The sequence below is a fragment of the Acipenser ruthenus genome, chromosome 24 (assembly GCF_902713425.1).
Source record: "Acipenser ruthenus chromosome 24, fAciRut3.2 maternal haplotype, whole genome shotgun sequence".
Lineage (NCBI taxonomy): Eukaryota > Metazoa > Chordata > Actinopteri > Acipenseriformes > Acipenseridae > Acipenser > Acipenser ruthenus.
Window position 1 is genome coordinate 18,655,669 of NC_081212.1, and position 13,049 is coordinate 18,668,717.

The 13,049-nt window shown below is 38.4% G+C and overlaps 1 protein-coding gene across 10 annotated transcripts in view; it reads left to right on the forward strand.

Annotated features, from left to right (window-relative positions):
• LOC117429076 (unconventional myosin-IXAa-like) overlaps positions 1-13,049 on the forward strand; it is a 165,929-nt gene that overhangs the window by 77,108 nt on the left and 75,772 nt on the right. For all 10 annotated transcript variants that reach the window (XM_058998519.1, XM_058998515.1, XM_058998517.1 and 7 more), the window contains exons 3-4: positions 9,644-9,738; positions 10,591-10,653. In XM_058998519.1, coding sequence (XP_058854502.1) covers positions 9,644-9,738; positions 10,591-10,653 — 158 coding nt within the window. The remainder of the gene's footprint in view (positions 1-9,643; positions 9,739-10,590; positions 10,654-13,049) is intronic.

The following is a 13,049-nucleotide window of genomic DNA, read 5'->3' on the forward strand; positions in this document are numbered from 1 at the left end:
AATTGTAATATCATACTCCCAGCCATATAGATAAAACTACACCCTCCCCTCTTTATCGGCCCTCGCTATACTGCAGATTCGGATATATCATGGTCCTGGAGTTGGCTCCCCATTTTTACAGTCTAACTGCGCATGCCTTAGCTGCACTATACATAGACAATTTCACTTAGAATTACTGTTCGTTTTATTTTGTACTGCACATCACAAACTAAAATATACAGAACAATTAAAAACAAAGCATTAATATCGTACTGTTATCATATACACACGCATTGCACAATAACATAAAGCAAATTAAATATCTACTTGCTGAAGCGTTTTTTTAAGCAATGCACAAGCAAAAGTCACGGGCAGTGACGTCAGCTCCCTAGCAACAAGCCACCTGTGTTGTGAATGGATGCAGCGGTTGGGCATTTGAGAAAGGAGAGGAAGATCCATGAAATGAATAGGAGACTTAAGTTGATGAAGCAATTACCCTCCGCAGTATGAATTAAAATGGTGTGCTGCTTTGTATACGAAAAATGAGAAAGTGTGTTGCATAGAGGATTTATATTGGACTCTGACGCACCTGATAAAATGAGGGAGTGGTTGTACAGTATTTGTTATTATCTGTTTTTCTATGGGTCTCTCGCTATATTGTGGCCCTCGATATATAACGGATTTGTATTGGACCCCGACACCCACGATATATCGAGTGGGTGCTGTATAATATGTGAAGTGTTACAGACAAACTTTTTTGACTAATTACGCCTCTTCCTGCCCTGCCTGCTCCAGGGTCAGCAGTGTGAACCCCACAACTCCTGCCCTGGCTGCTCCAGGGTCAGCAGTGTGAACCACACTGGCTCCTCCAGGTAATCTCATGGTCCATTTCATTCTGCTCCTCTCAGCCTTTGCATTGAAATGACAAACAGCAGGCAAGATGTCGACAGTAGCTGCTCCTTTGTGTGTGGTTTTTTTTTCTGTTGCTGACCTGAACTCTCTAGATCCTTCCTGGCATACTACTGAAACCTTGTGCTGAATGTCATTAACTTTTGCTCCATTGCTTCAGGTACTTGTCTGTTTCTTTTTACCCTTGACAACAATTTCCCTGTCCCACAACCCCCCCTTCTCTTTCGACCTCGGGTCCACGTTGCAGGCAGCTTTCCACAGTCCAGTACGCTCTCGCCCGACAGGGCTTTACTTTCTAAAAGGGAAGTATTTGGTTACTATACTTACAGTTCTGTGTTCCTGAAAATTAAGATAAAGGGGTTCCCATGTTTACCAAACAGCAAAATTAGATTAATTTTGTAATGCATAAAATGATTGGTATTTTAAGGAAAAGATCTTTCCTATACAAAGCAGTGTACTGTTCCTCGAAAAATATGGGGACAAGCCCCTAAATGAGCATAAACATGCAAATGGGTTTACATGTATTAAATACAGTATCTTGAATATATAAACCCCACACTTTAATTTAAGGGGGGAACAAAATCCTCGGAACTTTTTACATGATCTTCACCACTGAGGGATAATATTAAACCACGAAACGCATTACGTGTGTCAGCTAAACAGGAATCCAGGCCCGAGGTGAAGGACTACTGGTGCACAATCTACCCTACCCTGCCTCCCCCCTCCCCATTTAGAGTATCTGCAGATTGCATTACAGCACCAGTGGACTACAGTTTGTAGGAAACAGTCCCTTTATCCTTGCCATACCTATTTGCCCTATAGTGTACAGCACAGCTTTTGTACTGCTGTGGGATGATAAAGCCGTCCCGGGTCCGTGCATACAGAGTATTCATTGCTCCATTCTGTGCGGCTAGCCTCTGGGTGAGGGTTCCATGCTTTAACAGAATGATCCTTCTGTTAAGGGACGCCCACAGACAGTACATCATGTGCCCTCCTCTGCCCCGGGTGGTTGCAGATACAAAAGGCAGTGACTGTATCGGCCTCTGCCCTGGACATGCATCACTCTGATATGCACAGACGAATGAATGTACATCACACTGAAAGCCTTTTGACCGTGACCAGCGATGCGTCATGTTCTGAGAGCCAGAGAAGGTCCTCTGCGTATAAATGGCCTCAGTTAGTATGAGGGCATAATGGAATTTCGTTAATTAAGGTTAGAGTAGTATTTATGAACCCGGGAAGCGATTTTCAAGAAATGTTATTAATTTCACAGACTGGGATGGGCACCATTGCTGAAATATATTCTTTCACATACGCAGTAGATGTAGATAAAGTATGACTTGTAAAGGAACTGCGTTTGGTTGGATTTTTAGAGTGTAATAAATAATCTGGTACAGGAGGTTTCCTTTTTAATCCTTTCCAGCAGTTTAATTTAACATTTTCTGAAGGTGTAAAGGCATGAGCATTACCAAGCACTGTGCCAGCATGTGACAGGATGGTGAACTGTGATCCCAGTCAGTGTTTTTTGTGTGTGTGTTTGTGTGTGTGTGTGTGTGTGTGTGTGTGTGTGTGTGTGTGTGTGTGTGTGTGTGTGTATCCAACCCCGACTTCAAATGATTTTGTTAATTGGCTGCAGAGCTGGTGTCACTGTGCCTGATATTTAATTAATGAGCTATTACGTGCAGAAGTGTGAACAGCAAGAGGGGGAGAGCATGAGACTTCTCACTTGGGTGGTCGAGAGGTACATTGCTGTAGATGGTACCTGCATATGTACTCAACGGCTGTCTGAAAATAACCTAGGGATGGATGCAAAGGCTGAAACAATGTTAAACTGTTCCTGTTTCCCCTTATAGTACCTTAAAGTCCAGTAAGAAAATTTGGTAATGTGTCTCTTAAGAGAATCAGTTCAGAACACCAATGTTAGAAGTCTGTGCGTTTAGCCAACACTGTATCTTTGTGTGTGTGTTTTTAAGCATGTTTCATAACTAAAGTGTAATACAAATGATCAAATATTTGGAAGGATGTGGTTAAGCTACACTACTTCAGTTTTGTTGTGTCAAGGTATCATGCCCATCCAAGCAGTACTAATACAGACCTAGTCAGAACAAATCCTGTTTATTCTTACTAGTGGGATTTGCACAGTAACTTTTTAAATGTTCCTCTCTAAACTTGCGACAGTCACTTGCCTGCGCTGTTGCAGTTCCTACTCTCATGCAATAAAATGGTTCGTTAAGCATGGTTTCAGCAGCCAGGGTGATTCAGTTCATAAACTTCCTTTTTAAAGAAAAACAATGCACACAAGGAATTTCTTTAATTACTTTTTGTTTAATAAGCCCAGAAAAATAAGGCGTGGTATTGTTTTAAAATGTACTCAAACACATTATCTAATACCGTACCAACTAAAAGTTGAAATAATATTACCATAGTTGATTGCAATAATCTGATAACTAGATTGAAATTATCACTCATTGCCAGCATTTTAGAGCCTTAGATCAGGAATGCAATGAAGCTTGTGATTGAAAGGCATATTTGTTTTAGAAAATCAAAGAACCCTGGTAATATTTAAAACAGGCTACTTGCAGAGATATTTAAAAAATGAAAATGTGCATGTGTGGAGTTATAAAAGCAGGGTGATCTGGTTCAAAGCCAAATTATGCATCAGAACTTGGCTCATTACTATAGGGCTGAGGCAATGAAGAAGTAAAAACTGGGAACATAACATTTTGAAGGTGCTATTGTTGACCTTGCCTAATGACATGCACTGAAGGAGAACGTTTAATCCATAATTTATAAGTTTATAAACTCTTGTAGGCTCTGTGCTGTACTGTGAGGCTGATTTTCATAAAATGATAGCACAACCACTGCATGTTGAATATGTGGACCACGTATTAACATGTATAATCCCATGGCTGTAAATCTACATTTTAATAGATTTAAATGGTTTCTGTGAAGCAGTCATTTACCATTATTAACCATCATACACATGTTCAATAATGTGTATTTATAGTCTTCTTTAAATACTTTAATTTAATTGATCGAATACAGTATTCAAATACAATAGTTTACAATGTATTAAGATCCTCATTGCACTGTGCAGTTATATATATACAGGGGATCCCAACATAATACAGTGCTCTGCCATATTAACATGAGCACCCCCAAAAATAGTGTTATCTGAAATACAGCACACCCTCGCTCTAACAAACCTGTTGGGGTCTTTTGTTTCTTTTTGTTTCTTATATTAAGGGGTTTGTTATAACGAAAGGACAATCCAAAAAGAACGATAAACTGTTGGAGTAAATTAATGAGATGAGATTGTGAATAAAAAGTAGAATTTATACCTGTTCATTTCATGCATGCAGTATTCTGCCTTTGCTTTATCCTATTTGTTAAAGAATTAAAACGCAGTGAAAAAAAGCAAAAATCCTGATTTTGAAGCTGAACTTTTATTCAAAACCAATCTATGAATCGTTTCAAAGTGCACCAAATCTTCATCCAACATGCAAGAATCCAAAACTGAGCTTTTATTCCAAATCAACTCAACATGAAAAGTCAATGTGAATGAACTGCAGTCAAAACTCATGGAAAAATCTGGGCCAGAGTTTAATACAGAATCTCATTGATTCCATGACCTGCACGGGTTCAGGCCCTGCATGATGTAAAAGGCCAAGCTGCCAGATGCTGATGTGTTTGTTTCTGCTCAGTTTTGTACTTTGTTGTGTCACAGTTTGGTATAATAAATGACCCCTCTGTTTCAAGACTGCTCATTTTAATATGGCATGGTACTGATTTGCTTCCTAGAATGACAATCCCCATTTGAAATGGGTTCTCTGTAATTGCATACTTTCCCAGCACATGTTTAAAATGACCTGATGCTGTTACTGTAACTCATCTGGAGTCGCATGAGTATGAAAAAGAGAATGTCGACAATGTGGCAGTTAACCAATGACTGATAACAATCTGCGGAGGAGCTTTGAGCCTTTATATTGTATATTAAAGGTCTTTTTTGTCCCAGCAGTAATTGCACAATGTTGCTCCAGGTTTTCTTCTGATTCATAAGCAGCCCTACACTTTTATTGAAAGATTTGGGATTAAAGAGGATTCAAGTTTTCCCACAATACTTCACATCGCCCAAGGACTGAATTGCATCAGAAATCTTTTGCGTGACTGTGTGTTCTTGTTTGTCATTTAATCGTAATTGTATGAACCAATTTCAGAGAGTTTCAGTTAAACATCCCACTGGTGTTCATGATGGGAATTGATGATCGTGCCTGGGTGCTGATGCATTCTGTTTGGTTAGGAAGGCTGTAACCAAACTGAGGAGAGATCTTCAGAAAAGGCTTTCTTTTCATGTACATGAGAGCGACGTGAACTTCCCTCGAATATCTATATTATATGTTGGGTTGTGTTTTTTATGAACAGACTGTTTGTTTTAGTGAACAACTTCAGCTATTTTTTTTTACAAACTATGAGAATGTGAATTACAGTAGTTATGGGAATATAAAGATTAGCTACTGTAATACTTTGCATAAAAACATATTGCAGCCCCGTTCTTAGAGTTTTGTGAATAGGGCCGAGGTAGAATTGTTTTTCACTGCTGTTTTGAATCTTGCCTTTTTTTTATTTTTCTGGGTACAGGGTGTACTAAGGAGAGCCTGTTGTGAAGTTTAAAACTCTGTAATTGCACAGAAATGACCTTTTAGTAGGACTTTTAAAACTTGAATTATACAATGTGTAATGCAGGTCTGCTTCCCTATTGATATAAACTGTTATTGATCATGTACGGAAAATCTACAAATCACTGTTTTCAGATTTGTCAGAATTACATCTTATCCCATGTACAGATGTCATTCTATGCACAGAACATGTGGGACAACACATTTTAATAGTAGCTTTTTTTAGTAGTTATTTTTGTCTCTGGAAATATGAAAAATAAAAAAAAAATAATAATAATAATAATAATAATAATAAATGATGCCGGTATTTACTGTAGATCTGCTGCTGTTTTAAATCAGTTGAATATAGCCCAATATGTTTATTTGTATGGTGGCTAGCAAAAATATATTATTTTATTGAGTATTGTGGCGTAGTGGTTAGGGCTCTGGACTCTTGACTCTTGACCGGAGGGTCGTGGGTTCAATCCCAGGTGAGGGACACTGCTGCTGTACCCTTGAGCAAGGTACTTTACCTAGATTGCTCCAGTAAAAACCCAACTGTATAAATGGGTAATTGTATGTAAAAATAATGTGATATCTTGTAACAATTGTAAGGAGGCTGTGTGGTCCAGTGGTTAAAGAAAAGGGCTTGTAACCAGGAGGTCCCCGGTTCAAATCCCACCTCAGCCACTGACTCATTGTGTGATCCTGAGCAAGTCACTTTACCTCCTTGTGCTCCGTCTTTCGGGTGAGATGTAATTGTAAGTGACTCTGCAGCTGATGGATAGTTCACACACCCTAGTCTCTCTAAGTTACCTTGGATAAAGGCTTCTGCTAAATAAACAAATAATAATAATAAAAAAAAAGTATTCCAAGTAAACCCAGCACAGGCATTTACAGTAGAGTGTGAGCCAGGAGGAGCCTAACCTGATGCTTTAGCACTCTTATGTGTAAATCTGTATCGGACTGCTGGCAAACCCAAGACTTTCCGAACAGGCTGTGTTAGGATAGGCCCGTTATTATGAAAAGCTTGGGCTGCCGATGTGTCTGCTACGGATTTCTAGCAGTGTTCGGTTTTACAAACAGACTGTTGTACTCCCAGGGAAGCTCTTTTAGCTTTTCCGGGCTTTGCAAAACCGTTACAAGTTTTTCTCATAAAAATGTTTCTTCACAGTGTATGATGAACTACATAACTGAATGTGTTCCGTATTCCTCTCTACAGGGACTCTACAAATTGCATTGCAGAGAGGCAGATTAGGATACGGGATGAGCACAAGGTTTTTAGCCCTGCTCAATATTTATTGAACCATTGATCTCAAACAGCGAGTGCCTGAGGCTTTCCCTGAGTGACCCTGAATATCAACACACACGGGGGGAATTAGGGCTGCAGCACGCTGGCACTGTTTAGCGTGCGTCTGCCTGCCTTTCATCTCTTGCCAATGGCAATATTGACCTATTCCAGTTAATTTAGATATACGGCCTGTGTCCTAACCAGCGGGCTGTATGTTGCTGTGAGTGGCAGAGAGTGGTAATTGTTAAAACACAGCCTTCGTCGCTCCTGTGGGTAGTCGGTATTAGCACACACAGAGCTCCTCTTCCACCACTGACTGGGATGCTTTGGGTATTTCCAAAAATGCTATTCCGTGATGTTTTGCTGCAGAATAATAAAAATAAGTTTAATGAAAAATGTTCTTGTCACTTCATATTTCTTTTAGTTGTAGTTCATGTTTTCTGTAGTCGCGCAGAATACTTTTTTTTTTTTTTGCTCTTGCGTCGTGCAAGTCTACTTTGCTAGGTAAGAAGAAAGGTAAAGTGCCTTTTTTTAAGTGGATTTGCCAAAATTTACAGTGCCTGGGTATAACCCATTTTGAATCCATTGTTTTAAAGTTCAGGACTGAAGCATTGAGTTTTAAAAAGCAAATGGATTATGTTCACCACACTTAAAGTATAATTCAAGCTTTTAACAAAATATTATCATACCTCAGAATGTTTTTTTTTTTTCTTGGCGTATCTAAATCCAATCCATCTGCTTCTCATCCTTTTAGATTACACAGTCATATCAGTCTGGGGCTGTATACACCTTGCATTCTGACTTAGTCTTGTGTGATTTTGCAGTGAAGAAGTTATTTGTGTATTCTGTGCTTTACTGTAAACTGTATTGCCTTGAACAAGGGCAGGGAGGAAGGTCATTGGAACAGCCTGTTCTTGAAGAGTGATTTCCAGATACGGTGTTGTGGAAACATACATGAAATGAAGTTCTCCTGGTCTCAGCCTGGTTCTCATCAACTAGAACTAAAATAAAACTGACATGAAAACTGTACAGTAGTGTTTGGAGTGCATCAAGACTTTGTGATTTTGCTGCTGCAGTCACAATTCAGTGTAAAACTGTACAAGATTATGGTACATTTTTGTAAAAATGATAAAGTAACATGTTTAAAAATACAAACGGGAACAAGCAGTCGTGTTGCTCAATAAAATAAACTGAGCAGTTTGTTTTTGGATTTTTGTGGCCCTGTGAATAACTCTTAAAACCGGGAGTTTATTTCCTCTGAATCATAACTTTCTTTACATTGAAACTGAGTGTTTCTCAGCTCAGACAGATGATTTAGCTTTGCCCATTGAAATTAAACTTAAAATGGGTTATGCAAAGCTTGCGGTGCTGTTTTTTATTTTTCATTTATTTCTCACAGCTGTGACGACCGTCTGAGGTATCGAATAGTATACCGTGCCTAATGCCAGCAAACCACCCTTCTGTAAATTGCATTGAATTGCATACACAGTATCATTTTATTTCTTTACACTTTAAGAGCAATAATATGTGTCTGGATTTGGAGAAAGTCAATTACTACTACTAATATATATATATATATATATATATATATATATATATATATATATATATATATATATATATATATATATATATATATATGGTAGCGGACAGAAAAATGGAAACACCAGGGTAAATGAGGGACACCAAGTATATTGAAAGCAAGGGCTTCCACACAGGTGTGGCTCATGCGTTAATTAAGCAAATATCATCACAGCATGCTTAGGGTCATGTATAAAAATACTGGACAGGCCTGGTTGCCTATAATTATGTGTCTAAGGTGATGTCGGCATGGAACTCTGAGGGAAAGACATCATCAGTAAAGGGCAACAGTGGACGGAAGCGCATACTCCAGGATCGTGATATCCGTGCATTAATTCGAATTGCAAGGCAAAACAGGCGAGCAACTGCAGATCAGTTGACTGCAAATTTCAACCTGGGGCGCGAGCATTAAGCTTGCTCCTACCTATGGTGTTCTCTACGTCACCTGTAAAAGTGGTATGCACTACTTAAATGTATGTATATTAATTATTGAACTGATAATGCGTTCTCAGAACTGGAACTTGTACTACATAGAGATTATATAGCTGAGGTTCAGCTTACTTAAGTTTTGTGACATTTATTGTAAAGCTCTTGAATGTACATAGCCTAAGTCTGGTATGAACTGTACATTACCAGACATACTGTATCTTTTAATTGTTGACTTTGTGTTGTTAAAATAAACCAGTGCAATACAAACATATTCCGATATCTATCAGCATGTTCCGATATGTATCAGCATGTTCCGATATGTATCAGCATGTTCCGATATCTATCAGCATGTTCCGATATGTATCAGCATGTTCCGATATCTATCAGCATGTTCCGATATCTATCAGCATGTTCCGATATCTGTCAGCATGTTCCGATATCTATCAGCATGTTCCGATATCTATCAGCATGTTCCGATATCTATCAGCATGTTCCGATATCTATCAGCATGTTCCGATATCTATCAGCATGTTCCGATATGTATCAGCATGTTCCGATATCTGTCAGCATGTTCCGATATCTATCAGCATGTTCCGATAGGTATCTTTTGCCACCTGACCTGCGTACGTACAATATATTGCACACATACTGACGCGATTACGTGGAGGGGTCTGCAAAGCATCTGAATGTATGCTGATGAAAGCAGAGAAAAGAAAATGTTAATACCTGAAGTATATTTAACCCCTATTTAATCTGATTGAATCTTTTCTGACCCACACTTTTTTTTGTTTCTTAACAGGCATTTGGAAACGCAAAGACGGCTCACAATAACAACTCCAGCAGGTTTGGCAAGTTCATTCAAGTGAATTACCATGAGACCGGCACAGTCAGGGGGTAAGTGGAGGAGCTTTCTCATCTAGGACTCTGTGTGTGTGTTATAGTGGAGGAGCTTTCTCATGTAGGACTGTGTGTGTTTTATAGTGGAGGAGCTTTCTCATCTAGGACTGTGTGTGTTTTATAGTGGAGGAGCTTTCTCATGTAGGACTGTGTGTGTGTTATAGTGGAGGAGCTTTCTCATCTAGGACTGTGAGTGTGTTATAGTGGAGGAGCTTTCTCATCTAGGACTGTGAGTGTGTTATAGTGGAGGAGCTTTCTCATCTAGGACTGTGTGTGTGTTATAGTGGAGGAGCTTTCTCATCTAGGACTGTGTGTGTGTTATAGTGGAGGAGCTTTCTCATCTAGGACTGTGTGTTATGCATAAATTGTTGTAGTAGTAGTAGTAGCCACATACCTAGCAGTGCAGTGTGGTATATTCTGATTAACACACAGATACATAGTGGTACATAGATGGTAACAAACTGGTTCATAGGATGCATTCAGACTTGTGGGTTGATGTTTTTCAAACTGAGTGTGGTTTGGTTTGTTTTGGAAGGATATGTGAATGCTACAAAATAACTTGGACCCTTTCAGAGTTTGTTTTTATCCTTCTTAGAGTTAGTTTCCAAGTAACTTCAGTTCTGTTTGTTTAGAAATTAACCATATGTGAAAAGGCCCATACATACATACACACATACATAAACACATAGCTACACAGAGGTATTGATAACTGTTAGTAGCAGAACAAATGACCTTTCATTAAAGGTGTCTAAGAAGTTGTTTCAGTTGAGAGCTTACAGTATAGGAGTGCATTCTTGTGTTCATAACAAAAGCTCCCCAAGGCTGATCAATGTGTCTTATATTTTCTAGAGCTTACGTAGAGAAATATTTGCTGGAAAAATCAAGACTGGTCTATCAGGAGCACAATGAACGGTAAGATACAAATGTTTTGATTTGTATTGGCTTTCTGTCAGTTTTATACTGGGCAAGGCTCGAACCAGTACTCTTATGTACACTTCCAAAGAGATAAGAAAAAAAGCAACTGAAGCAAAAAAAAAAAAAACAGAACCTTTTTACCAAAGGTTTGGGTTGCTGCTTGTTATGAGATGATTATGGTAGAGATATTCTACCATATCGACCTGTCCTGGCAAATTAGAGCGTTAACTGAAGGCCTAGAAAAAAATGACACCTCTCTGCTTGTCAAGAGATGTTGGAGTGATTTGGCAAATAACATTAGATTTAGTTGGTATTAACGTCTACCTTGTGGAGAAAAAAATATAAAGCTTTGGTGGGATTCTTGGTAAATTTGTTTTGCTCAAATCAATTGACAACCTGCCTGTATAACTTTGGTTATTTGCCTTTTGTTCTGAGCTTTAACACGAAGTAGCTTCTAATGCCACCTTATTTATTTTTATATAATGAGCGGTTGTCAGTTCTGTTGACGCAATGTGCAGTTATAATCCATTTATCATTTTCCTCTACATTTGTTTACCTGTCTGTGCACTTGTCAGCACAATACTGCCTAGGACTGAACATGCTTCCTCATTGTATTCAATCATGTGACAATGTAGCTTCTCAACTTGGCTGGTCCCACCTACTCCGTGCAGGCCAGCAGAGTTAAAAGGTCACATGGTTTAAATGCAGTGAGTAAGTTGGTTAAATGCTAGACAAGCTCAAAGCAAGTTCAAAGCCAGGTAAATCAAGATTATTATGAATGTTTAGACAACAGGACCCAGAACCAATGATAACAAAGGTCATAAAAACACAAGGGAAATGTGGAAGTACAATGACATTTGAAGCTCTTTAACATTTACCATTTGGAGGAATTTTTGAAAAGCCTTTTTTTTTATTTAGCTCATCTTTGTCAAATTGCTCCACAGGTGATGGTACCTTTTTGTTCTGTGATGCCTTGCAATCAGTGCCAGTCTGTGCCAGTCTGTAAATCTTGTTTAAAGTGCTAAACCTGCGCTACTGACTTTCCCTTCCAACATCAAACAGTTTAGCGTCAGCGTTTTAAAAAACACAATTTTAAAGCGACCTAAGTGAACAGGATCTGTTAAGAATGTTTAAATAGCCTGATACCTTGGAATCTGTAGTTCCCTTTTCAAGTGCAAAAGGTTATTCCATTACCGATGTGGGATACAGGCTACAGAGAGGTATATCCCAATATGTCCCAATCGGTAACATAACATTTCTATTTCAGGGAACCAGGGTTATGATATATAACCCAATGATGTATGTGTTGGCGCATATATTATTAAAAGTACAATGTTTGTATTTTGGTAAATCCAGGTTGCATGTAATCCCAATATTAATAAAGGTGGTCTTTCTGGAATATTGTATTCTATAGTATTATGATTTAGCCGTACAAAAATATATGTGACTTAGGAAATCAGTCCTAATGCATGTACTGGTGCTGGACAAAAAGCTAAATGCTCCTGCCATTGCACAGTGAATAGGCTGTGTTCCCATCACAGGGCAGACAGGGTGGCACTGATTTGACAAGGAGTTTATACTGTTCTGCAGGGATACGTGATCTGCAGACTGTAATTCCTGCAGGGATTAGGGAAGCTGACGATGAAAATTGGTAACAATCTGGTCTCCAGAATAGCTATCTTATAGTTACCACTTTCGGCACTTTTTAAATACAGTATGTGTCTGTACTTGAGGGATATGATTGCTTTGTTTTAACTGGCAATACATTTTGTGTTTTATTTGCTGAAAAGTAGACATAGGGAAGGTTTTTCTTATTTTAGATTTGTATATAGATACTGTCATTTTTAATACAGCTAAGAAACAACCGGTAGAAGTTCAGGGAAGTAGATCACCTGTAACTGTTTTGAATGTGTGCATCAAGTACTGAATCAATATATTGTTGTATTGCAGGCTTTATTGATTCTAAAGGGAATATTCACAGTACATTAGCCCAAATTAACGAAATGTTAAATATTGAATCAGATTTTAAACATCACCTGAAAGTACTGGCTAAACTGGTTTGTACACATTCAATTTCAGAAATAGGTATTGTAATATGTTCCTGACATTTTAATTATTCTTTCAATAGCATTGGTGCAGATAAAAAAAAAAAAAAAAACTATCCTGAAGCAATTAGGTGACTGAATCCCTGAAGCTTTCCTACTCTCGTTAAGATTTTTAATAGACTTCTCTCAAGGTCACAAAACCAGTTCAAAGTTTTTCTCTACTCAAACTTTTAGTGCTTAGAAGGAATTTGCCTAACCCTTTAAGAAATTAAGGTCATCAAGGTTTCATTTTCTATATTGGTTTCCCTGTTTGCATTAGCAACTTAACAACATTGGACACTACCTCTT